Below are 23,785 nucleotides of genomic sequence, written 5' to 3'. Positions count from 1 at the left end.
TTTCGACAGACGTGCTGCCATATGCACATTTGTCATTCGCTGAAGGATGTCTACCAATGTTTATCCTTCGGCAGCCAAGAAGGGAGGACGGCATGTCGGTCGTGTTTGGACGCATTTGGTAATAACGTTGCCTTAGTTCACTTTTGCTACTTCATTGACAAGTAGCTGCTCCGGTCTCATAAACTGACATACGGCCGGGAGAGCGGTGTGCTGACCGTATGCCCCTCCACATCCGCATCCAGTGACGCCTGTAGGCTGGTAATGACACGGCGGCCGGTCGGTACCGTTGGGCCTTCCAAGGATTGTTCGGATAGAGTTTGGTTTTTCATAGTTAACATTTCCTCATTTACTGCACGTACAACAAAAAGAAACGAATACTACACTATGCCTTACCTATATGACGGGGCTTATATACCGATTGGAGATGCACTGGGTTGCAGTTACGTTGCAGCAATGACCTCAAACGGAAACTTTTTTTATCGCCCCTTATAATATTAGCCCGACGGATTTCGGTAGCATGCTGTCATAGTCAGGTGCATTACAGTTGAAGTATGATTATGTGTATTTGCTGTGTGTGCCAGTGAGGTTATCTATCGAAATACAATCCTGTACAGTAAGATAAATTTATTTTAGATTGTGTAATAAGTGATTTGCATGTTTAGATCGTTTCGTTAATGTATTTATTACATTTTTGTTGGAAATTTTGATGTCTGACATACAGAGCTCAATAAGAAACACACCACAGCGTAACACCTTCACATTCAGATGTTTACATAATTCTGAAGACCCTTTACTGTTAAGATAAACTTATTTCAATTGCTAAGGATAATTGCAAGAACTAGCTGGACTAACAGAAAAACGAGTGAGATGGTTCTACAGGAAATAGGGAGAGGAAGAACTACTGAAAGCTATAGACCAAAGCAAAACAAAACTTGTTGGACATTTAATCACACATTTTCGAAGGTAAGATCGTAGGGTAGTAAACGAGGTGACGATCGAGAACATACTGTTTAAAAAATAAGATTAGTGAGATGGGTTGTTTTTCATATGTGGTGGTGAACAAGTCTGCTGAAGAGAGAAAGCTGTGGCTGTAGAGACAAGGCTTAACCTTTTGAAATCAGGGGAAGAAGATAGTAATATACATGAAGTCGAATCTTTTCTAACAGAGCAATACATTAGTATTTACATCATTTGCAGACTAATAATTGTAGCCAGTACATGTTTTTTGGTTGGTGCAGCAACTGAAACGTCATGATGCGCAGCAATGCTCTGAATTTGCTGTTCGGTTTCGGACACAGACTGAAGCTGATGACATGTGGCCAGGCAATATTTTATGGAGTTACCAGGACATTTTACACTACAGTCTTACTGAACACGGACCTGCCGTGTTTGAAGTACTGTCCAAGCATATGTGGCAAGAGAAAGCCATTAATGCTTATTTTCCTTGGGCAGCAGGTCAGGTGTTGAAGTGTATACACATGGACGCAAAATAGTTGGTCTACAGTGACAGGCGTAGTCCACTTAGCGGTGCAGTTGCGACTATGCAGAAAACATTCGGTTGTAAGGTTTTTGGCGTGTTTTGGGATGACTGTTTCACGCAGAAAAAAAAACATCACAGTTATATGTGTACCACATACAAAAATATATGCACTTATATCCTGTACCGATGTATGTATGTCACGGTATATATTACATAATATGACTACTCGGTAAAGACAATTCTTCGTTAAACATATTTTTTCAATAACATATGCATTTAACATTGGAGATATTTTTAAAGAACTTAATAGTGTTACTCTCTAGCTTATAATTTAGTAACCTTTTACCAACCCGCCCGGTTGGCCGAGCGGTCTAATGCACGGCTTTCCGGACTGGGAAGGAACGCCTGGTCCACGGCACGAATCCGTCCGGCGGACTTGTGTCGAGGTCCGGTGAGCCGGCCAGTCTGTGGATGGTTTCTAGGTGGTTTTCTATCTGCCTCGGTGAATTTGGGCTGGTTCCCCCTTATTCCGCCACAGCTACACTACGTCGGCGATTGCTGCGCAAACAAGTTCTCCACGTAAGCGTACACCACCATTACTCTACCACGCAAACATAGGGGTTACACTCGTCTGGTGTCAGACGTTCCCACCTGGGCGGGGGGTGGGGGGGAGGGGGATCCACCGGGGGCCGAACCGCACAATAACCCTTAAAGAGTGGTTCGGTGTGGGGCGGTGGAGGGGTGAAGTGGACTGCGGTAGTCGTCGTGGGGTTGTGGACCACTGCGGCTGCGGCGGGGACGGAGCCTCTCCGTCTTTTCTAGGCCCCCGGTTCACATACAATACAATACAACCTGGCCGGCCGAAGTGGCCGAGCGGTTCTAGGCGCTACAGTCGGGAGTCGCGCGACCGCTGCGGTCACAGGTTCGATTCCTGCCTCGGGCATGGATGTGTGTGTTGTCCTTAGGTTAGTTAGGTTTAAGTGGTTCTAAGTTCTAGGGGACTGATTACCTCAGCAGTTAAGTCCCATAGTGCTCAGAGCCATTTGAACCAATACAACCTGTTACCTTGTACTGTACCATGAATGATGTTTTATAATTCTTCATGTAAGTCGATTTGGTGTCCCTTGCCGACTTTATTAGAAAACTGCAACTGAAGTGGTAGAAAACAGTCCATACGGGATGGATAAATTTAAGTGACACTTTATTGGTTTATTCACAACAGAAGACAGACGCCTCAGAAGAGCATCCGCCCGACTTCGAAGCAGGCTCTGAGCCAGAGGGCGACGGCGTGCGCGCCGGGGTCGGGCACGACGGCCGTGCCGGTGTCGGTCCTCTGGTCCGCCGTGGCCGCCGCCGACCGCTCTGCGGCCGCCACCACTGAGGCCAGCCGGTCCACCCAGTCCGGCGTGGCGCCGTGGGACGCCACCAGCTGCTGCCGCCACTCCACTACCGCCGCCGACAGGGGGTCCAGGAAGGTGCCGTCTCCCACCGTTGACATACAAATGCGGAACATTGCGTCTGTACCAAATTCCAAGGCTTCCAACCATTTAGTCTCACAAACAGTCACCGGTCCTCCATCTTCGTCGAAGACCTGCCCGAAAGTTCACAGATTTTAGCATAACATATTCCACAGCCAGTATTCGTTGAAAATTTGAGACTGTTATAGCACCAAGTGTATACCGGGTGATTATAATTAAAGCGCAGCTATTCACAGAGATCCAGCGTGGCTGTATAATCGTATGGGAGCGAAACTTGGTAGATATTCTAATGTGTTAATGCACAACTGATTTATACTGGAAATGAGTCAGTTTCAGTTTTGGCCACCAGGTGGAAATCTGGCGCTGTGTATGCAAGAAAGATATACGGGGTGGAGAATAATTGTGTCACGAAATTTTAATCCTGGATAGCTGATGCCAGTAGGAACCAAAATCACTAATGTTGTGTAGGTCGACAAAGCACCACTTTTAAACTACAGAAACTTGGCGCCACGCGCTCCGATTGGCCGTCGGATTGCCATGCTGCCGTTCGTCGGTTGACGGGCAGCGCTATGGTTGCCACTTCACACATACAAACGTCCCTCGCCCCGTTGCTTCCCCAACATGAAACGCACACTTGTCGAATAGGTCTTGCTGTTTGTCTCCACCTCACATCAGAGGCAGTCACACGTAAGTTTCGCTCCGGAGCACACACACGTCACCTGTGGTTTAGTTATACAGTAAGCGCGGCGGCACAGTATTCGCTTGAAGAACAACGAGATTTCGTTATTGTTTATGGACTAACCGACGGTAATGTGCGTGAAGTTCGACGGTTGTATGAGGAATGGTACCCAGCAATACGCCATTCACACCCGCAAACGTTTACAGCAATTCACTGACGACTTGGTGAAATAGGGTCGTTAGCGGGATATCATGGTGATGCTGGAAGATCTCGAGCACGGCGGGATGCTGCATTTTAAAAGACTGTTCTCGAGCACTTCGAGGAAGCACCTACAACAAGTACTCTATCGATTGGACACGACATGGGTGTCATTCATCGGCTAGTCTGGGAGGTTTTGAGAGATGACAGCCAGCATCCATTTACTTTTCCACCCTGTCCAAGACCTAAATCCTGTAGCGGAATATGAACACAGCGATTTGTCGGTCGTTTCTGCGACGTGTAGCACGAGATCCCGACTTCCCCGTCATTGTATTGTTTACCAATGACTGCACCTTCCCTCGGGATAGCCTTTACAACACTCTAAACGTTCATTTCTGGGCAAGGGGAAATCTTCACGTCACGTACGTCCATGGAGAATGATTTTCGCTCAACATATGGGCAGGCATTGTGGGTGACCATCTCATTGGACCGGTCCGTCTACCTCTTCGACCTATTGGGGCAAATTACCTTCACTTGTTGCAAGAAACTCTAAACGGCCTGCTGGAAGATGTTCCCCTGGACATACAGCTATGCATGTGGTTGCAGCATGATGGGGCGCCACATGTAACAGTCGTGCTGTGGGCGGATATTTAAATGAATTCTTCGACTGCCGGGTAATTGGCTGAGGTGCTCGTTGGATATGGCCTCCATGATCACCAGACTTCACGTTACTGGACTTTTTCCTGTGGGAATTATTCAAGGTTCTAGATCACCCACGCGGACGCGAACAACCTAGAAACGAAGAGGAATTAATCGATCGCATTCAACATGCCGCCAACCACATCAGGGCAATCCCAGGAATCTTTGAAAGAGTTCGGCAAAACAATGTTAGACGTTGCCAAGCTTATGCGGGTCGCCAGTTCGAGCACCTGGTTTAAGTAAACAATGTCCTAGCTACAAAAAAGGTCCTTTTCATGGTCGACATAATTTGTAAAAGGCTTTCTGTACGCGAACTAATAGCTGTTGTCGGGTTTGTTCCCGATACGTCTTATTATGAAACTACAATTGATGTGTCGGGACCCCGGCGGATTCGCCCCCCGGGCCCCAAGAGTGGAAGGCTGGCGCCTACCACCGAGCGTGCCGGCCACCTTGGATACACCGCAATCTCCGGCAGACAAAGCAATAGCGGTCATGCGTTGTCCAGAGCATCCGGCAACAAGGCAATCCCACGGCCAATCGAAGTGCGTGACGCCAAGTTTCCGTAGTTTAAAAACTGTGTGTTGTCGACCTACACAATAACAGTACTTTGGTTCCTACTGGCATCAGCTATCCAGGGTTAAAATTTTGTGACACAGTTGTTCTCCACCCTGTTTAGAACTATTTCCACTTGTAAGGGGTTAGGAACGGGACGTGGGCAACCAAGGTCAAACAAATGAGAAAGACATAATATTGATTCTATTATTAACTGCCTCTTGCACAGTTTGTTCAGTATGAGCACTGGAGACGTCGACGAGACGCTGAATCCATAAAACGCTGTGATCAACACTTGCTTTCATTAGTTACGGTGAAATCTGAGCAACGTGTTCCTGAATAATGGCCTTCAGATCAAAGGAGACCGAACATGTCCCTGGTAAACGACTTCTTTTATATGGCCCCAGAGCCAGAAGTCACGTGAATTCAGATTAAGTGATCTTACAGGCCATGCATCTGGAAAACCTCTGGAGATACGTTTGTGGAAGTTTGTGCTTGTGAATACACGCCACACAGTCTCAAACAGCGAGTGCAATGACTCTTCATGTGTACGTAGTTTTACAGTACCCCCAATTCGGAAGTTCCGTGTAGTCACTGCACACTGTAGCGTAAAATATGCTTTGTCACTCTGTAGAATATTGCCTCGCCAAATGTCATCAACTTCGATCAGTGCCAGGAACCGAAGAGCAAATTCAGAACGTTGCTGTGGATCATATTTCAGTTGCTGCACCATCTGGATCTTGTACGGGCACCAGTGTAGAACAGACCGAATACGTTCCGTACTGTTGACCATGGGACGGCCGGCCGCGGTGGTCTAGTGGTTCTGGCGCTGCAGTCCGGAACCGCGGGACTGCTACGGTCGCAGGTTCGAATCCTGCCTCGGGCATGGGTGTGTGTGATGTCCTTAGGTTAGTTAGGTTTAAGTAGTTCTAAGTTCTAGGGGACTTATGACCTAAGATGTTGAGTCCCATAGTGCTCAGAGCCATTTTTTGAACCATGGGACGGACAAATCTCGTGGCACTGTGCGGGCACTAGCACTACCTGGGCACATACTGTATGGTCAGTTACAGCAACAGCAGAATCTTCAACAACTTCCACAGGGATAGGACGCCTTCCTCTTCCAGGTGCCACGCCAAGCTCACTCATGTTTTACAATTTTATTATTACCTTCTTAAAACCAGTTAATAACATTGAGCCTCTCCTCAGACCTTTCAGTCGGCGATACTCTCTCAAAGCAGCTCTGTAATTGCTATAATTCACATAAAACAGTTTCACTAACAGCACAAGGTCTCTCTTCTTGATTGCCACGCTGTTGACTCACATTATGGCTTCTCAAATGACAGTGTGGGTGTCATGCGATCATACAAACAGTGTACAGTGCCAAATTTCACATGGTGGCCACAATTGGAACTAGTTTGTTTTCAGCGTAAATCGGTTCCACATTAATACACTAGAATATCTACCAAGTTTCGCTACCACATGATAATTAAACCCAACACTGGACTTCCGTGAGTAGCTGCACTTTAATTATAATCACCCAGTATTTCCAGAAGGGAGCTGGAGAGGCGTAAAAGAGGGGACATTTACCCCTTCTGGAATCCGGGACATAGGCTATTCATTCATTACAGAATCCTCACACGTTTCCAAATATTATTGTGGTGTTATTAATACAAAATTTTTCATTGACGAATGGAATGTGAAACACGGTGAACTTTAGCAAACACTTCATAACCTGCGTTTGTTTGCTTATCAGGCTATTCACGGTAAATGATACTGGTACCGTTCCCTTGGCACGCCGGCCGGAGTGGCCAAGCGATTCTAGGCGCTGCAGTCTGGAACCGCGCAACCGCTACGGTCGCAGGTTCGAATCCTGCCTCGGGCATGGATGTGTGTGTTGTCCTTAGGTTAATTAGGTTTAAGTAGTTCTAAGTTCTAGGGGACTGTTGACCTGAGAATTTAAGTCCCATAGTGCTCAGAGCCATTTGAACCATTTTTTCCGTTGGCACGGTGTCGATTTCACCACTGTTTCGCAGTCATAAAGGATGCGAACCCTTAAAGAACATTGCCGACAAAGAGTTCCCAAATCTTCCTCTGCCACCTTTTCGTATGGTCCTTACCGAGCTTCACAAAGGGACCGTCCCTACACTGAGCAAAAGCAGAAGTGGGTGTAGTATACCTGCATCCCGATCTGATGGTTTCTTACATTCACCTCTCCTGGGTTACGTGTTACCCAAACAACGCAGAAATATAGCTTTCCAAGCAGATTTTGTTTAAGTTATAATATGCAAATCATCATAAGTAATAGAAGCCTTGAAAATAACAAACTAAATCCGTTAAATGTCACGTTTTATTCACAACAAAGAGTCATACATGGCGTCAAGGTTTAATAAGTGATTTTGGAGGATTTTTCTGTTTCTTCAGTTTGATGCGTATTAGAGGTATGTTTTATGGCTATTTTTGTAGGTAATCAATGGGGTTTCTTAAAGAGATCTGATTTTTTTTCTTTTTCAGAGTCTTAATTTTCAGTATAAACCCAGCATTGTTGGCTTGTTGAAACTGTATTTTTTTTAAACTCAGTGTCAGTGGTAATTAAAATGCTTCCGTCCTCTCACACATTAAGGGTATCATTTTATTGCGAATATTTGCTAAAGGAGTCTTTTTTATCGGGTGACATTATGATGTACGTTCATTGAAATACGTTAAACTTCATGATGTTCAAAGTGCATAACTATATTTGTTTATATACTGCACGCAGCTTTTCAGTGGAATGAGTACATCTTAAGACAGCAACTATTTGTCGAAACTGGCAATGTGAAAGTTATTTGCATACCCAAGCGATCGTGGGGTAATGAATTACAATAGAAGCACTAACAAAGGACGCATGCTTCCAATTTACAATGCGTCAGTTTAAAAAAAGTGATGATAACATGAGGTTGTAATTACAGATCATCAAATGATAAAGGTGGCATTTATATTCATATTAATAATGTTAAACGATGGGCTTTGCATAAGTGCTTACTTTTAAGATACCAGAGTAATCTACCTTTGGAGTAACATTGAGCCGCTAATTCTCAGAGATACAATGAGTCTTGCATATCTGATGTCAAATGTAAAACTTGCGGCACGACATGCTCCTTGCCTTGGACAACTAGCATTTCTGGATGACAGGATATTGCGGAGAAATGGTTATCCACAGCTTGGGGGATGTTTGCAGAATGAATTTTTTCTATGCAGCGGAGTGTGCGCTGATTGGAAACTTCCTGGAGTTTAAACTGTGTGCCGTACCGGGACTCGAACCGGTGACCTTTGCCTTTCACAGGCAAGCACTTTACCAGCTGAGCTACCCAAGGACGACTCACGATCCACCCTCACAGCCAGGGCGTCCCCTACATTCCAAATTTCACGAGGTCTCGCTCCGGCTCACACTTTTAATCTGACGCGAAGTTTCAAACCAGCGCCCCGCCCACGCAGTGTGAAAATTCATTCTGGGAATAAAGATTTAGCTTCTTACTGAAATAAAAAAGCTAATCCTTACAACAGCAACTAAAACCCATAGCAAGTGCTCAAAGACCGCTCGTCTCACTGCATTCACTGCAACGTAATGGACCGACCAGAACTGGCGCATGGATTCAGAATCATTTGGCACCATTGCTTGCACACAGATATGTAATTTCTGATCCATCAGTTCTCATCATACTGTACTCCTCAAACTTTAGAGTTCGCAGGCTTGATGACAGGCTCTTATCTCTAAATTTCTCCCAACAATCCAACACCCTCTCGTCATATTGTGCCGTGCAAACGACTGTTTTAGACTGTTATTTTTTAGTCTTAAATAAAGTAAAAATCGCTGAAGTTCAAACAATTTGCCAAAATTGCTTATTGTTTTTAATTAAAAATGCCTTCTCTGGCTGCACTGTATTTTATTCTCCCAGACGCGTTTCGCCGTTATTCATTTTAAGGCGTCATCAGTGGGCTCTTTAATGATACAGTCATGATACACTTTTGTTTCGATATGTATTGTTCGTAGATTGTAAAATAGTTCACTTCTCGCTTTTTGTGTAAATAAGTGATTATTCACAGTTTTTCCCGTTCTTAGTTGGCATCCGTGTTTCCCCTCATTTCTTCACCTGCTGGGAGTCGCACTACCGCTCTATTTACGAAAATAGGCATTTTCTAAAGTATCGAATATTTATCTTACCACTTCTCTTTTTTTGCCCTAGTTGTTGTAATACACTATCAGTATTCTGTCACTAATATTGACATTTGATCGAAAACTGTAATTTCAAGTCGTAAGTACTTTGAGTTCAATGTGTGCCTCATCCTGTTTGGTTTGTTAACGTCTTGAAGTCACAGTTTTCTATCAAATGTCTACATTAGTGACAGAATGCTGATAGTGCATTACAAGAACAAGGGCAAACAAAATTAAAAGTGCGAAGAAAAATGTTCGAAACCTAAAAACGTACCTATTTTCGTAAATAGAGCGGTAGTGCGACCTCTAGCAGGTGAACAGAATGGGGAAACACAGATACCAACTAAGAACGGTAAGAACTGTAAGTAATCACTTATTTACATAAAAAGCGAGAAGTGAACTGTTTTGTAATCTACGAATAATACATATTAAAACAAAGGTGTATCGTACCTATATCATTATACCGGGGTTGTCCAGAAAGTAAGTTTCTATCGGTCGCGAAATAGAAACCACTGGGAAAATCCGGTAAAGTTTTGCACTGATGTGTTGGACAGTGTCTCTAGTACGCCAATCGATCGTGTCGCGTTGCTCTTTTCAGTTTTGAGTGAACAGTGAGCACGTAAAGATGCGTAGGGAATAGCGTCTCTCACCAAGTACGAGGGCCTCGTCAGAGATTTCGCCTGTGTCATGCAGCCCACATAACACAACGGTCGAGCAGTTCCTTCTTCATGCCAATTCTCGGCAGCACATTGCAGGGGCAATGAAGACGCTCCTGCAGCGTTTCCGATGAGAAGTGTTTGATCACCCACTACACAGTCCTGAGTCTCATCTCTGCTCACAAGAGCCGCTGGCTATGAAAACAAAATTTTTCCACAGACAACGAGCTGCAGACCAGTGCAGATAACTGGCCGAAAGCAAAGGCGGCTGCTTTCTATGACGAGGATATTGAAAAATTCATACAACACTACGACAAAACTCGAAGTTGGAGCAGCGACTATGTAGAGAAGTAGGTGGAAGCTGTACCTAACTGTTGCAAATAAAACGTTTCTGGTTTTCACTGTGGTTTCCATTTCATAGCCAATCGGATCTTACTTTCTAGACAAGAGAGAATAAAATGCAGTGGGGCAAGAGAAGACATTTTTATTTACAAAACAAATATTTCTGTGCTTGCTGCGGTGGATAGCCACGCAAACAAACTCGTGCCTAACAACTGTTTGTCAAGAACTTTGGTCACCTGTCGGTGGTTTGAACGACTCAGTCCCTCGTACTATCTACAGCGAAAAATCTCTTTTAATTAGGATGATGTTTGTTGTGAATCATTCGTTCGGTTTTTCGAGTTACGTAAACGCATGTCTCCAATTTCGAGTACAGAAACATTGCCCCTTCTTTTATACCAGCAATTAACTTAAATGTTGGTAAACTCCACAGTGGATATACGATTATGTATTACGTTTAATGGCAGTATCACGAATTGCAATAAGGAAGGAAACTGTTTGTTATAAAACAGTTTTAAAAACAGGTGTCTCACAGGAAACATTAGTTTAGGTTCTTTTTATCCGAATATTCTTGGTTTGGGATCCTCCACCGTCTCTATAATTTCAGCCGTTAAGCTCTGCGACATTCTGTATACTCGTACATTAAGGAAGGTATTCTTGACAAGACCGAGTGTGGAGCCAGCCATTATTGTAAATGACATCAGTCTGGTCACGTAGGAAACAGCAGCGTTCGTAGTGGTAGTTCCCGTTACTTCTAGCTGATGCAGTCTCAAAAAATCCAAGGCGTGACTATAGCCAACAGCAGCAGTTGCGACGACTAAGTCCTGTAAACGACATCAGGAAACGACGACAAAGCCTAAGGGCTCTACGATCGCTTGAGCCAAAAAAGGACGAGGTAAGGGAGGTGGATACAAGCCTATCTAAGAAGAACGAGGAGAAAAGTGTCGCGCTCTGATCCACCGCCATGCTGTCTGGAGGCAGCAAAATATTACTGGACCCAACATTGTCGTTGATGTGGTACTGAACATACAGAGAAACTTTAGTGCGCTTAAAACTACCCGATGTTAACGTGTGTCATTTGGCGCTGCTGTGTTGCGACATCGGCTAGCACGGTTAGAGGCGATACGCAAACACAGCGGATCACTTCGCAAATGTTGAAATGCTATTCATGTAACACGGAGTGATGTTGGTAACTGCTGCCATGAGATACGGCGGGAACTCGAGATGCTTTGTCCGCAGCTGATTTTAAATGACTAATGACAGAATTACGGCAGACAACTTGTTTTGTAATCCTGAATCTACTCTCGCGTTCTAACCTGACCACAACCTCATGGTGTTCAATGTAACCGAGAAAACGGCTGTCAGTAACCTGCGGCACAACCATTAATCACGCTCGCTTTGCCCTCGGCGATTAAATCTGACCTGTACGATCAAACTCGAGGCAACAAAAATTCAGTTTCAGCGCTAAAAGCGAGCCGTAATTTCTCGCTTTTGTAGCAAAGCTGTCGTGGGTGGAACTCATTTACAGGTTACAGGCGACACAGGCAGATTCCAAACGAAAATATAATGATAGGTAGAAAAGAGAGAAAATAAAAAAGTCAATACGCCGTTAAAAGTTGAAAATGAGGCGACAAAGGATTAAAAATAAAAAATTGTGTTGAAACCAATTAATTGAAGCTAATAATAAACAGAATCATTTTGATAAAGATTTTGCCATCGAACAGGATCGCAACCCACGACCATCTGCACCACTGCGCTATGAAATACCTTCACATTGTAAGGCGTATGCTTCGCCGGCGATGGGCGAAGCATGACAGAATCTCTGACCAGAGAGTAGTTTATTGTTAGTTGTTGCTTGTCGCGAGTCTGCGCTAGTCTGCGCGAGTCGACAGTAGTAGCGAGTCGGTAGTAGTCTGGAGCAGTCTGCGGGAGTCGGCATGCGTCGGCTGTGTGCTCTGGTCGCGACTCTGGTCAGGACTCTGGAGGATGAGTATTGTTGTAGAAGGTAAAGAAGCAGCCTTGCGCATATTTAATAATGTATGTTAATTGTAATTTAATTTGTTCCAAAAAGATGCCCCAATAATAATTTTCATAATATAAAGTAATTTTTTAAAGAAAAGCATTCATTTCAATTTAAAGAATATTTCCACTGCATGATCATTCCTTCCAAGAATTAGAAAAAAATATACGCCAGCATTGCACGAAGCTGTGCTAAAAATTTTTACATAAGAGCAGATATATTCGCAGTTTTATTGAGGTAAGAATTTTTGCTTTTTTATTCAGAATACAGGGCCGAAGGTCAGCGCTGCTGTCCTTATAAAATTTACCAGAAATTATTATTTCTGTTAGGAGGTTACATTTCGTACATGGTTCATTATTTAATTAATATTGTTGTGTGGGTTTATGGTCAATTATCATTCATTAATTTTTGTCTGGGGAGTTTACACTTGGCTCCATTTTCATTATTTTCATTTATCAATATTTTTGCGGGGAGGTTACAACATTAATTGTTATATTGCCGGCCTCGGTGGTCTAGCGGTTCTAGGCGCTCAGTCCGGAGCCGCGCGACTGCTATGGTCGCAGGTTCGAATCCTGCCTAGGGCATGGATGTGTGTGATGTCCTTAGGTTAGTTAGGTTTAAGTAGTTCTAAGTTCTAGGGGACTGATGACCATAGATGTTAAGTCCCATAGTGCTCAGAGCCATTTGAACCAATTGTTATATTGATTCATCTCTACAACCAGCTGCAATGATCGGTTGCTTTTGTTCGGTTTCAAGCCATGTCGTATGAAGTTTATTTACCGTAAGCCGATCTCTGTGACGACAATATTTCAATATGTGAAGCAGAATCAAATTTGGGTGGAAGGTTGGCAGCCCTGCAGCCAGGCGGACGCGCATGTACGAAACTCTCACTAAGTTAAGCGATTAATATTGAAATAAGAGCTAATTTAGTTAATATTACATTTTAGACTAGTGCATTTACTTCTTATCTAATCTATCTATTACAGGTTTCGCTTTTCTAAACGTAATTACATCGAAAAGGACGTATTTAATAAAGGCCGGCAGTCGCGAGTTTGTTTACGAACTTAGGCGTAAATTTCGTACGAGCGTAGATATTTATTTTTGACTAGACTTAGCGCTTCAAAGTTAAATTAATTCGTGTCTCTCATCCATAATTTGTGTGGTTAATTAAAAGTTTCTGAAGCAAGATTATAAATTTGTTTGCATTAGTGTTTAGTTACATATTAGTACAGGTTACGAAACGATTGTGTTGAAGTTATTTTCTGCTTTTGTGTTACATTTTACTATCAAATCATGTGTGACAAGTGCGGTAGTTGCCGCAGAAATTTGAAAGAGGGGGTGTTCTGTATAGACTGTAGGTTGTGCTTTCACTGGGGCGAGTGCAGCGGAGAGGAAACGAGGGTAGATAATGAGGCTCTTCCATGGCAGTGTAGGTTATGTAGAAAGGACAGAAAAATCGCGGAACCGGAGGCAAAGACTTGTGCCCTTAAGGCTGAATTAAAAATCGCGAATTTGGAATTATGTAAACTAAGGGAGGAAAAGGACTCTGGGCGCTGGGAAAAGGTAGCAAGCAAAGAGCGAAAAAGGGAAACAACTGACAGAACTTCTGAAATTCAGTTAGCAAATCAGTTTGGCTTGCTATGTGAAGTGGTGGAGGAAGGGCCTCATTCAGATGTAGCTGAATGTAGGTTGAAGCAGAATACTAGCTTAAAGAAAAAAGACAGGTCGGGATCAAACCAGAATAGGAAAAGAAAAATTCTGTATACAGGTAGCAGTCATGGGAGGGGTGTGGCCCAACAGCTTCAGGAGAAATTAGGGACAGAGTACCACGTCACAAGTTTTGTGAAACCAAGCGCTAGCCTTAGCCAGGTGACAAAAAGGTCAGAAGGAAGATCAAGTAATTATAGTTTGGGGGAGCAGGAAACAGCCTGGCTATGAATCCAAGATATAGTATTAGGAGTGACCTGGATAAAATAGGAGCAGAAACTGGGCACACGAATGTGGGGCTTGTGGAGGTCTTTCAGCGCTATGATCAGCCTTGGGTAAACACTGCTGTAAGGCGTGTTAACACTGAGCTGAACGGGATGCTCCAGACACCAGCAAAGTCTCACATGAGCGTTCTTCCAGTTGATGCTGTTGGTAGGTGGGGTTACACTACACCTGGCCTGCACCGTAATAGGAAGGGGAAAGGTAAGTTAGCTTCTCTATTACCAGATACTGTAAGGGGGGCCACAGTCACACAAGGGGTCATCCCTGTGATTATTGGGACCAGGCAGACAGGTTTTTTAGGTTAAAGCCAAATTCCAGACAGACAACAACCAAGGAAAATAGAAGAAAAGAAACTTCATGCACAGCAAATAGGGATAAAGCTAAGTGTGGTATCAACTTACTTCACCAAAATATCAAGGGAATAAAAAATAAAGTAGATGAGCTGATAATGTGTTTAGATAATCTCAAAAATAAGAATGAGATTGATATACTTTGTCTGAGCACCCTGTAACTGTGGGGATGGAAAATGTCAGTATAAATGGGTATAATTTAGCATCTTACACTTGTAGATCTGGTATGGATAAAGGAGGAGTTGCCATTTTCATAAAACAAGGGTATAAATACCGAACTGTTGAAGTAAGCAAATTTTGTGTTGATCAGCACTTTGAGGTTTGTGCATGTGAACTTCAGCTACATAATGTTGCGTTGATATTAGCAACAGTGTACAGGTCTCCACTAGGAGATTGGGAGCTATTCATAAAAAAGTTTGACTCTATATTATGCTGTCTTTCAGACAGAAAGAAGAAGTTATTAATCTGTGTTGATTTCAATGTTAGCTTTCTATACAATTCTAATAGGAAAAGTGAACTAGAAGTGTTGTTAACAACATATAACATAGAATCAGTGATCAATTTCCATACACGTATAGCTCAGGACAATAGTACTCTAATAGATAATGTATTTGTACAGCAAGAGGATGGAGAACAAACACATGCTTTGCCAGTGGTAAATGGATTATCTGACCGTGATGCACAACTGATTAACTTACAAAACCTAACAGGCTGTACACTTCAGAAACCATTAAGTAAAAGTGTGAGGGTGCTCAACCCGCTATCTATAGATCACTTCAGAGAAAGTTTAGGACATGTAAACTGGGAAGATGTATATAATGAGCCAAATGCTAATGATAAATGCAGCATATTTCTTGATAAATTTATATCCCTTTGTGAACATTGTTTTCCAAAGATAATTACTAAATGCAACACCACAAACTTTTCAAAGAAACCTTGGATTACTACAGGTATTAAAGTGTGTTCAAAAGAAAAAAGAAAACTGTATGAGACAGCAAGAACTAGTAAAGATCCAGAAGTAGTTTTACACTATAAAAATTATTGTAACATACTGAGAAAAGTTGTAAGGAAATCAAGAAATATATATGTTAGAGAAGAAATTAACAACTCCAGCAATAAAATCAAATCAATATGGAATGTTGTTAGAACGGAGACAGGAAAAGTAACCACTGGGGTAGGTAGTGTTACTGTTAAAGAGAATGAGACCATCTTAACCAACAGTACACAGGTAGCCAATGTATTTAACAATCACTTCGGAAGTGTAGGAGAAAAAATTGGTGAGAATAGTTAAAAAGAAAAAGCCAGGCAGTACATGGAAAAAAGTTTTGAAAAATTTTACTCAGATTAAGTTTCATCTAACAACCTCTTGTGAAATAAGGAAAATTATTAAATCTTTGAAAGATAAATGTTCTGTTGGAGTAGATGACATCTCTAACAAGTTATTAAAACAATGTGGAACAATTACAGCTTGTGTTTTGAGTCACATATGTAATGCTTCACTGACTGAGGGTATTTTTCCAGACAGGTTAAAATATGCCATTGTCAGGCCTCTCTACAAAAAGGGGGAAACCACAGATGTCAATAATTACCGGCCAGTATCCTTGCTTACAGCATTTTCAAAAATCTTTGAGAAAGTAATGTACTCACGAGTGGTTAGCCATCTAAACAGTAATGGGATACTTACTAAATCACAGTTCGGATTTCAGAAATGCTGTTCCACTGAGACAGTAATATACAATTTCACTGTCCACATAATAGAGTCTTTAAATAGTAAAATGTCACCAGTATGAATATTCTGTGACTTATCCAAAGCATTTGATTGTGTGAACCATGACATCATGTTAGAGAAATGATAATTCTATGGTAAAAATGGAACAGCATATGAGTGGTTTAAGTCATATCTACAGAACAGGGAGCAAAAAGTCTGTCTATATGCTTCAAGTGATTCAAAGGAGTTTGCCACTTCATCTAACTGGGGTGAAATTACATTAGGTGTTCCACAAGGTTCGATCATGGGTCCCCTCCTGTTCTTGATATATGTGAATGACCTCCCTTCTTATGTGAAACAAGATGCTGAACTGACACTGTTTGCTGATGATACAAGCATAATTATTAATCCAGTAAAAGAAAGTCCGATAGAAAATGATACAAATAAGATCTTTGGAAAAGTTATTAACTGGTTTTCTGCGAATGGGCTTGCTCTGAACTTCGAAAAAACACAGTACATCCAATTTTCTGCTGCAAAAGTATAATTCCTTCAATAAACATAACACATCAAAAGAAGTTAGTAGCCAGGGTAGAACATACTAAGTTTTTGGGTGTACATATAGATGAGAATCTTAATTGGAAAAATCATATTTTGGATCTCCTAAAGCGACTAGGTTCAGCAACTTTTGCAATCAGAATAATTGCCAATTTTGATGATGTAGAAATTAGTAAGCTAACATACTTTGCATACTTCCACTCTCTGATGTCATACAGAATAATATTCTGGGCAACTCAACACTTAGGCAAAAGGTATTCACTGTTCAAAAGAAAGTAGTTAGAATAATGTGTGGGGTTCATAGTCGCACATATTGTAAGCATCAGTTTAAAAGGTTAGGAATTCTTACAACTGCTTCACGGTACATTTACTCAGTAATGAAATTTTTTCTCAACAACCTGGGCCAGCTTAAAATCAACAGCGACATTCATGATGACAATACCAGAAAATAGAAAGACCTACACTATCCTTAATTAACCTATCTTTGGCACAGAAAGGGGTAAAATATGCTGCTATAAATTTTTTTTGATAAATTACCAGATGAAATAAAATGTCTGACAGACAGCAGTAATAGTTTCAAAAACAAATTGAAATCATACCTACTTGACAACTCCTTCTATACCATAGATGAATTCTTGAATATGAGTAAATAAATCTGGAGATATAATAAATGCATTTTGTGCCATTTAAAGGAATGGGGTAGATAACAGAAATATTTAGGTATAACACTGTAATGTAAACAAAAAAACTTGTTTCTGTGCGCATTTCTTGTGCATTTGACACTTTCCACATCATAACGGTTTTTCCGTGCTATTGATCAATGGAACACGTAAATAACTAACGAATCCAGTTGTCTACGGTTAGTCGTGTTTACGAAATGTGTGTTATTTCGTTGCCATCGTTTTCTGTGCGCTGTTTTGGGTGTTATTCATGTGTGCTGAAATGGGAATTCGGAGTCCAAACAAAACAAGAAAAAAGAGGCAGACAAGGAATTGGAAGTGAACTGACCATTTGTTGTGGCAGTTTCGCAACGCGAACAGCTCGGGCATGACGTTGAACACTCTGATTAGGGGAAAACACCGCCAGCACGTGAACTGTCAACTATCAAGTAAGTCTGATCAGACTATAGATACATTCCGACAACAGCAAAGTGTGTGTGGGTGTGTGTGTGTGTGTGTGTGTGTGTGTGTGTGTGTGTGTGTGTGTGTGTGTGTACATTTCAGGCTACAGATAAGAGAAACAGTGAGGCTAAACAAGACAATAAGCTACCTAACTGTTCTCTGGGGGTCACTGACCTTAACATTTTTCATAAGCAAGAGTAGTAGAGGTATTAGTGTTAGTGTTAGTAACGTAAGTTTCAGTAGTAATCGTTACTGTAGAAAATCAAGGTAGCAGAGGCACTAACGACATCTTTTAAAACTTGCAATACTTGCCTTGAATGTTATTGTAGTAGCAGCACACGCTGTCGTGATAGAACTAATAGCAGTAGGGGATAAACATAATTGTGAAATTAGCCAAATACTTCAAAACAATGAAATCCAAGGCTCTTTCACTGTCTTAGTAAAGGAACAAGTGATTGAGAGAAGAAAATAAATGCCATAGGGCAACCGCATCTTGAATAGCGGATAGGCAGTCATTAAATGTTAAATCGATGGCAGTTGAAAAAAAAGAGAATATGAAAATTCATATAAATATTATTCATATAAATTTAATTTTATGCCTACCCCTCCCCCCATTGTTGTCTTGAAGAAAGTGGAGTACAGTAGAAAAGTACGAGGGACATTCGACATTCTAAGAGACAAACTGATGCAGAAAAGAAAGTAGTGTGTGTTTACAAAATGGGACTTTTATTACTTCCCAACACAATTCCTATCAATATTAATACAATTGCCCCAATGATGACCTAGTTTTTTTATACCAGATACAAAGAAGTCATTGTCTTGTTCTTTGAGCCACTTACCCAAAAATTCTTTAACCGCCTCGTCGTTGCTGAACTTTTTCCACGTAATGCTTCCTTGAGTGGGCCAAGCAAGTGAAAATCCGAGGGATCCAAGTCTGGACCGTAGGGGGGGGGGGCGAGATTATATCTCCCAACCCAAATTTTCTTGGGTTAGGTGGGTGGTGAGCATTATCGAGTAGCATCATTACGCCTGTTCTTTTAGATCCGTCGGGTTTTCCTCTCGTTATTCATCAGCATGTCTGAGTAGCAGGCACTGCTTATTGTGCACTGATCTTCCGCATTATGACGAAAGACGGCACATGCATCCCAAAAGACGATCGACATGACTTTTCCCGCCGATACTTGCTTTCTGAATTTCTTTCGTATAGGTCGAGCTGGTGTGCTTCCATTCATTCTGTTTCAAAATGGTGATCTCAAGTTTCCTCACACGTTAAATCGTGGTTAGAAAAGAGCCACCTACCCTTTAATAGGGTTCTTTCTACCTTGTACCCACTTTCGGTATTGTGTTGCTACGTTAACTCTTTCGGAACCTAGAGTGCAATTGTTTTGCCGCACTTGAGCTTGTTTCTGATAACGTAATGAGTTCTGCCAACACTTACTGCACCTGCTTCTTCCGTATGTTCAACATGAACACATCGGCCTCCACGAAAAATGTCACAATGCGGGTTTCAAGCGGAGTTGACACTTCAACTGGCCGACCAGGACGTTACTCTTCAGTCACTGGGGTTTAACGGTTTTTGAACTATTCTACTCAGTTATAAAAATAACTGCCCTTCATGCAATAAAGTATCACCTTTGTTATGTGTCTTTCGTATAGGTCGAGCTGGTGTGCTTCCATTCATTCTGTTTCAAAATGGTGATCTCAAGTTTCCTCACACGTTAAACCGTGGTTAGAAAAGGGCCACCTACTCTTTCATAGGGTTCTTTCTACCTTGTACCCACTTTCGGTATTGTGTTGCTAAGTTAACTCTTTCGGAACCTAGAGTGCAATTGTTTTGCCGCACTTGAGCTTGTTTCCTTGTCTGCCTCTTTTTTCTTGTTTTGTTTGGACTCCGAATACACATTTCAGCACACATGAATAACACCCAAAACAGCGCACAGAAAACGATGGCAACGAAATAAAACACATTTCGTAAACGCGACTAACCATAGACAACTATGTAAAGTTCTGACACTGAAACTGCCCTTAACGGCACAAATGTAATTTTAATGTGAAGTGTTAATGGGTAATTTGGAAGAATCGTTGGGAATCGATGTCAGGGCCCCACTGCGAGCGACATGTATTCAACGTGCGACTCTATTATTGATATATATTGATCCACCTACTTTCTCCCAGAATTTAATTAAAAACATTGACCCACTGAGCAAGTGGATCAATTTTTCTAAAATTAAATCATAGGAGAAAGAAGGTGGAACAATTTTATAAATAACAGAGTCAAACATTCGATATCTATAGTTAAATCATTCATTGCACAGATAAAGATGTTTCTCAACACACAAAAATTGCGAAATCATTGTTCGAGAATGACTGTGAATTTACAAGGTCAGACTAAGGAGTGATATCGTTACCTAGCAGATGAAAATGGTCTTCTATGTAAGAGTATTTGTTGTCGTTGTTGTTGTTGTTGCTGAGGTCTTCAGCACAGAGGCGGCTCTCCATGCTACTCCATCCTGTGCAAGTCTCTTCATCTTCGAATAACTACTGTAAACTATATCCTTCTGAATCTGCTTACTGTATTCATCTCTTAGTCTCCCTCTACAATTTTTACCTTCCATACTCCCCTTCAGTACTAACTTGGTGATCTCTTGATGTGTCAGAATGTGTCCTATCAACCGATCCCTTCTTTTAGTCAAATTGAGCCACAAACTTCTTGTCTCCCCAGTTCTATTCAGTACCTCCTAGTTTGGTTACGTGACCTACCAACATTATCTTCAGCATTCTTCTGTAGTCTCACGTTTCTTGTCTAAACTGTTTATCGTCCAAGTTTCACTTCCATGCATGACTACACTCCAGACAAATACCTTCAGGCAAGACTTCCAAACGCTTATGTCTGTATTTGATGTTAACAAATTTCTCTTCTGCGGAAACGCTTTTCTTGCCATTGCCAGTCTACATTGCTTTTCTACTTCGGCCACCATCAGTTATTTTCTACGCAAATAGCAATGCCTATCTCCTATTCTAAATGTCTTGTTTCCTAATCTAATTCCCTCAGCATCGCCTGATTTAATTCGACGACATTCCATTATCCTTGTCTTGCTTTTGCTGATGCTCATCTTTTATCCTCCTTTCAATACACTGCCCATTCCATTCAGTTGCTCTTCTAAGTCCTTTGCTGTCTCCAACAGAATTACAATATCATCAGAAAACCTCAAAGTTTTTATTTCGTCTCCCTGGACTTTAAATCCTATTCCGAGTTTTTCTTTTGTTTCCTTTACTGCTTGTTCAATGTACAGATTGAACAACATCGATGGTAGGCTACAACCCTGTCTCATTCCCTTCTCAACCAATGCTTCCCTTTCATGCTCCTGGACTCTTTTATCTGCGTTCTTGTTTCCATAGAAGTTGTAATCAACCTAGCGCTCCCTGTATCTTACCCCTGTTACCTTCAGAATTTCGAAGAAAGTATTCCAGTCAACATTGACAAAAGCTTTCTCTAACTATACAAATGCTTTCCTTGGCGTATCTTGTAAGGTAAGTTGTAAGGTCAGTAGCGCCTCGCGTGTTCCTAGGTTTCTCCGAAATCCGAACTGATCTTCCCCGAGGTCGGCTACTAAAAGTTTTTCCAGTCTTCTGTAAAGAATTTGTGTTCGTATTTTGCAACCATGAGTTATTCAACTGATGGTGCGTTAATTTTTTTTTAGTTATTTATAAATACTATGAATTGAAAGGGAAGGGTCATTATACATCTATCTCGTAAAAATACGTTAGAAATCAGATCCAAAACTCGACAATGACAAAGATTTTGAGACGATAGAATATTAATAATATCTAACTCATTGTAACAGTTTTCTCCGCAACAAGGCTTTCTAATGTATTGTGTCTCTTATCTTCACACTGTTTCGATCATAAAAACGTAAGTATTAAACATGGATGCCTCTTTTGTGTAAATATCGGAAATTACCGATAGAAACGGATACCATTTCTTACAAAAGTATAATAAAACATTTCACATGTATTGCTGAAGAATCATCAGAAAACTAAATGTTTCCTGCTGTACTGATACTCCAGTGGAAGCAATGACACGGAATGCAACATAACGTATGTTCATTGAAGAACTGTAATTCTGACGCTTGTAAAAAGAAGGAACTGTTAATATAATGTTTCTTTCATAGTGCTTGTTAACCATTTCGCCTTGACAAACGTAAAAATAACCATCGCATTAACACTGTTGTTTCTACTACTACTTAATCTGTTATACCAATATAAGTCATTTAATTGTTAAAATCATTTTTTGATTTCAACTATAACTGAGAAAAACTGTAACTGTCGGCTCTGCATTTTTCCCTCCCTCACATGACAAATGCTGGTTTCAAACCTTCACATGAAAGAGATAGGGGTGTACGAGGTCTGTATTTATCCATGGCCCTATATTCACTTGTCTTCGGCTGTTAAGGAGCTTACAATGAGAGGTCCCCAGCGGTGAGGTGGGTTAAGATTTGAGGTATCACTCACTGCAGCCATTCACACTAGTGGGCCTTCGTTTGCGAGTAACTGACGAAAAAGAAAAATCAGAATTTTTTGTGACACTCAACAGCGTTAAAAAATTTTCAGTTGATAGTCTAATTGCGAGGTATAATGGTTAGGATAACAGCTAAATATGCAGGATGCTGAGGGCTCGTTCTTGTAAGGTGCAATAAGCTTTTTTTATTTTTAAATCCTTATCGAAATGAAGTTGATCATCATTTTTATTCAGTTAATTGATTTAAATGTAATTTTTTAATCCCATTCCTATGTGACATTTTTAATAGTAATATCATTTTCTTCATTAGCTCTCATTTTTCTTGCTATCATTCTGGTTCCACTTGAAATCTTTGTTCATGTCTTTTTAATTAATTTTATGTATTAATTTCTATTTAATTTCTTTTGTTTCATCGCCCCACATTTTCGTCCACGTTATTGCGTTCATTATATCTACTTCTAATTTGTTTGAATTTCGTTTTAGTTATAAACCTCTCTTTCTTTTAAATTTTCATTTGCATTATTTTGTCCATAGCGCAATAGGTATTTAGGTTACGTTTTAAATGTTTATATGACGATTACGATCCAAAAAATAGCACATTTGGTAACAAAAACACAATTTTCACACCACTGGATAAATACAGATTATTTCGTCTTTTCGTTTTTAACTGATGGATCGGATTTTTCAAAAGATTGGATAATAGTTAAATACAATTAAATTCATATAACGAAAATTCCAACTGGAAAAATAATGACATAAAGAAAAAATGAAACAAATGAAAAAGTTCATACGCTGATTAAAATGATGAGACAAAGAAATTGTGATGTAAAGTTACGTTTAAACCAGTTAATTGAATAAAAATAATGATCGAAGAAATTTCAGTGAAGATTTCAAAATAAAAAATAATTAGTGCACTTCTCAACAGTCGAACCCATAACTTCCTGCATGTGAAGCCGTTACCCCCTTCATTATACTACGCAAGCGTACTACACAGTGCAACATTTTTAACGGTACTGAGTGGCACATAAAGCTCCGAATTTTTTTTTTCGTCAATTACTCGCAAACGAGGACCACCAGGATGAATGGCTGGAGTATGTGATACCTGGGATCTTAACCTCTATCACCTTATAGATAGTTTCAAAAAGTCGATCACACCGCGGTGACTTCTCCTTGTTAGCCCGGCATATAATACAGTGTTCTCACACACTGTTGTTACCATTATGTGTTGTTTTCGCTGTACTTACTTTCGTTTC

General features: G+C 41.1%; 1 protein-coding gene across 1 annotated transcript in view; it reads right to left on the bottom strand.

Annotated features, from left to right (window-relative positions):
- LOC126474543 (triokinase/FMN cyclase-like) overlaps nucleotides 1–23,785 on the bottom strand; it is a 176,942-nt gene that overhangs the window by 102,791 nt on the left and 50,366 nt on the right. The window contains exon 2 of the mRNA XM_050102016.1: nucleotides 2,931–3,071. Coding sequence (XP_049957973.1) covers nucleotides 2,931–3,071 — 141 coding nt within the window. The remainder of the gene's footprint in view (nucleotides 1–2,930; nucleotides 3,072–23,785) is intronic.

The sequence above is a fragment of the Schistocerca serialis genome, chromosome 4, assembly GCF_023864345.2.
Source record: "Schistocerca serialis cubense isolate TAMUIC-IGC-003099 chromosome 4, iqSchSeri2.2, whole genome shotgun sequence".
Taxonomy (NCBI): Eukaryota; Metazoa; Arthropoda; class Insecta; order Orthoptera; family Acrididae; genus Schistocerca; species Schistocerca serialis.
This window is presented reverse-complemented; position numbering and strand designations above follow the sequence as displayed.